At 39.9% G+C, this 3,342-nt stretch overlaps 1 protein-coding gene across 1 annotated transcript; it reads left to right on the plus strand.

Annotated features, from left to right (window-relative positions):
• The first annotated feature begins 278 nt into the window (after nt 1–278).
• SLITRK6 (SLIT and NTRK like family member 6) lies at nt 279–2,801 on the plus strand. The gene has a single exon (XM_058018339.1). It carries the CDS (start codon nt 279–281, stop codon nt 2,799–2,801), a length of 2,523 nt encoding a protein of 840 aa, XP_057874322.1.
• Nucleotides 2,802–3,342: the final 541 nt, after the last annotated feature.

A 3,342-nucleotide genomic window follows, 5' to 3' on the forward strand; every position in this document is an offset into this window, starting at 1 on the left:
TTGGAAGGAGAAGTAGCTCAGTGATGAAGATTAGGAATGTTTTTTTCTTTCTGTTGTGCCAGGGTAAAGAAAAACAAAAAGAAAAAAAACAAAAAACAAAAAACAAAAAAAAAAAAAAAAAAAAAAAAAAAAAAACAAAACCAAAAAACAAAAACCAAAACAACTCCAGCAAACAAAGCCACAAAACTCCTCCAAACAAACAACCCAAACCTTGTGAAATCATGACTCTATTACTTATTTCCTTTTTTTTTTTTTTTTAATAGAATCTACTGGACAAGATGAAGCTTTGGATTTTTGTTTTATGCTCAATTGTGGTTGCATCTGATCCTTTCCAGTCACAGCCTTCTTTTTCTTCAGTCAGAGGATCTTGTCAGAGTCTGTGTTCCTGTGAAGAAAAGGATGACACCATGATTATCAACTGTGACAAAAGAGACATCAAGATGATATCAGAAATAAACGTCCCACCATCACGGCCTTTCCATCTTAATCTGTTAAACAATGGTCTGAGTATGTTACATGTGAATGATTTTGCTGGCCTTGTTAATGCTATTTCTCTGCATCTTGGTTTTAACAATATAGCAGATATTGAGCCTGGGGCTTTCAATGGTCTCAGCCTACTTAAGCAACTTCATATCAATCACAATTCTTTGGAAACACTTAAAGAAGATACGTTTAATGGATTGGAAAATTTGGAGTTTCTTCAAGCAGACAACAATTTCATCACAGTGATTGAAGCAAGTGCCTTTAGCAAGCTCAACAGGCTTAAAGTGCTTATTTTGAATGATAATGCCATTGAGTATCTTCCTCCAAACATATTTCGTTTTGTGCCATTGACCCATTTAGATCTGCGTGGAAACCAGTTACAGACACTGCCCTATGTTGGCTTTTTGGAACACATTGGAAGAATACTAGACCTTCAGCTGGAAGACAATAAATGGGTCTGTAACTGTGATTTGTTGCAGCTGAAGATATGGCTAGAAAACATGCCTCCTCAGTCCATAATAGGTGATGTTGTATGCAATAGCCCTTCAGTTATCAAAGGCAGCATATTAAGCCGGCTGAAAAAAGAATCTCTTTGTCCCACCCATCCTGTTAATGAACTTGAAGATCCTTCAGGGTCACTGCCCTTGGTTGTAACCACCTCTATCAATGATAATCATCTATCAACTAAGGTGATTCCTCTCCTGAAAGCTCCTACTAAAGAACCCAGTTTAGTGCTTCATACTTCCAAGCCTACTACATTTCCAGGAATCTCTTGTCCCGTCCCTTGTCACTGCACCAGCCATATGCTCTCAGGAGTTCTTATGCACTGCCAGGAGCGAAATATTGAAAGCTTGTCTGATTTAGGACCCCCTCCTCCAAATCCTAAAAAGCTTATCCTAGCTGGAAACATCATTCAGACGTTATTGAAATCAGATCTTGTGGACTATGCCAGCCTGGAAATGCTTCACCTGGGGAACAATCGCATTGAAATCCTTGAGGAAGGTTCCTTTATGAATCTGACCAGACTACAGAAACTATATCTCAATGGCAATCATCTTACAAAGCTAAGTCAAAATCTCTTCCTTGGCCTTCAGCACCTTGAGTACTTGTACCTTGAATATAATGCCATCAAAGAAGTTTTGCCAGGAACATTTAATGTAATGCCAAAACTGAAAGTTCTCTACCTAAATAACAATCTTCTGCAGGCTTTGCCACCCCATATCTTTTCAGGTGTTCCCCTCACCAGACTAAATCTGAAAACAAACCAATTTGCTCATTTGCCTGTGAGCAATGTCTTGGATGAACTGGATATGCTGGTACAAATTGAACTTGAAGACAACCCTTGGGACTGTACATGTGATTCAGTTGGACTGCAAAAATGGATACAAAAATTGAGTAAGAATACCATGATGGGTGATATTTTTTGTAAATCTCCCGGGCACTTAGCAAAAAAAGAATTGAAATCCCTAAAGAGTGAAGTCTTGTGTCCAGGTTTAATAAACAGCCCTGCCCTACCGACCCATGCCGGTTTTGTAGTTGTGACAACTTCTTCTCCTACTGCCAACACCGCAGACACCATCCTGCGGTCTCTTACAGATGCTGTCCCACTTTCTGTTCTAATATTAGGACTGCTCATTGTGTTTATTACTATTGTGTTTTGTGCAGCAGGAATAGTTGTTCTTGTTCTGCACCGGCGCAGGAGATGCAAAAAGAAGCAAGTGGATGAGCAAGTGAGGGACAGCAGCCCTGTTCACCTTCAGTACAGCATGTATGGGCACAAGACAACACACCACACCACGGAGCGCCCGGCTGCCACGCTCTATGAGCAAAGAATAGTTACCCCCATGGTTCAGGTGTACCACAGCCCATCCTTCAGTCCCAAGCACACAGAACAGCAGCAGGAGGAGGGAAGTGAGAAGGACGCTAATGATTCCAAATACCTTCGCAGAAGTCTCCTGGAAAGAGAGAACAGTTCACCACTTACAGGTCCAAATGTCAAATACAAGGCTACAGACCAATCTGCGGAATTTCTGTCTTTTCAGGATGCTAGCTGCTTGTATAGAAACATTCTTGAAAAAGAGAGAGAGCTGCAGCAACTAGGGATCACAGAATATCTAAGAAAAAATATTGTCCAGCTCCAGCCTGACATGGAAGTTCGTTATCCTGGAACACATGAAGAGTTGAAGCTGATGGAGACACTCATGTACTCCAGGCCAAGAAAGGTTTTTCTAGAACAAACTAAAAATGAGTATTTTGAGCTCAAGGCTAATTTACATGCTGAGCCTGACTATCTGGAAGTTCTGGAGCAGCAGACGTGAAGTGATAATACATGGGGCTGGGGCCGAGTTTCTGTGATTTTACTTTAAGGTGGAATCATTGTAAATAAAAGTGCCTTATAAAAACATGTCAACAGTCAGAACTTAAGCACAGCAGTAATCCTAGCAAAGAAAAACTCAGGGATCACTGTGGGAAGCCATGGGGTTGTGAGCAGGCAATATGTCAAACCCCAAGTTAAGCAAGAATTTAGTATGATTGAACTGTGTGAGGAAGATTGCTTATTGCACTAGTCCTCATAATTTTGAAAAGGTGTATATGCCACTCTCCATTCACTTCTCTGTTTCCCAACCTATGGAAAAAAAAGTTGATTTCCTTTACCCCTTCTTTTTTCCCTCCATTTAATTAGATTCCTTTAAAACAACAAAAAGATCAAAAAAAAAAAAAAAAGAAAATTCCAACACCTGTGTTTGTATTTATAACCTTGGAGTGTATATGTTAGGTTAGTACATGCACCGCATACATGACCACTGTCTACAACTACACCTTACATACCTTTATAATAAATATGAAAGGAGTTGAAAA

The sequence above is a fragment of the Melospiza georgiana genome, chromosome 2, assembly GCF_028018845.1.
Source record: "Melospiza georgiana isolate bMelGeo1 chromosome 2, bMelGeo1.pri, whole genome shotgun sequence".
NCBI lineage: Eukaryota > Metazoa > Chordata > Aves > Passeriformes > Passerellidae > Melospiza > Melospiza georgiana.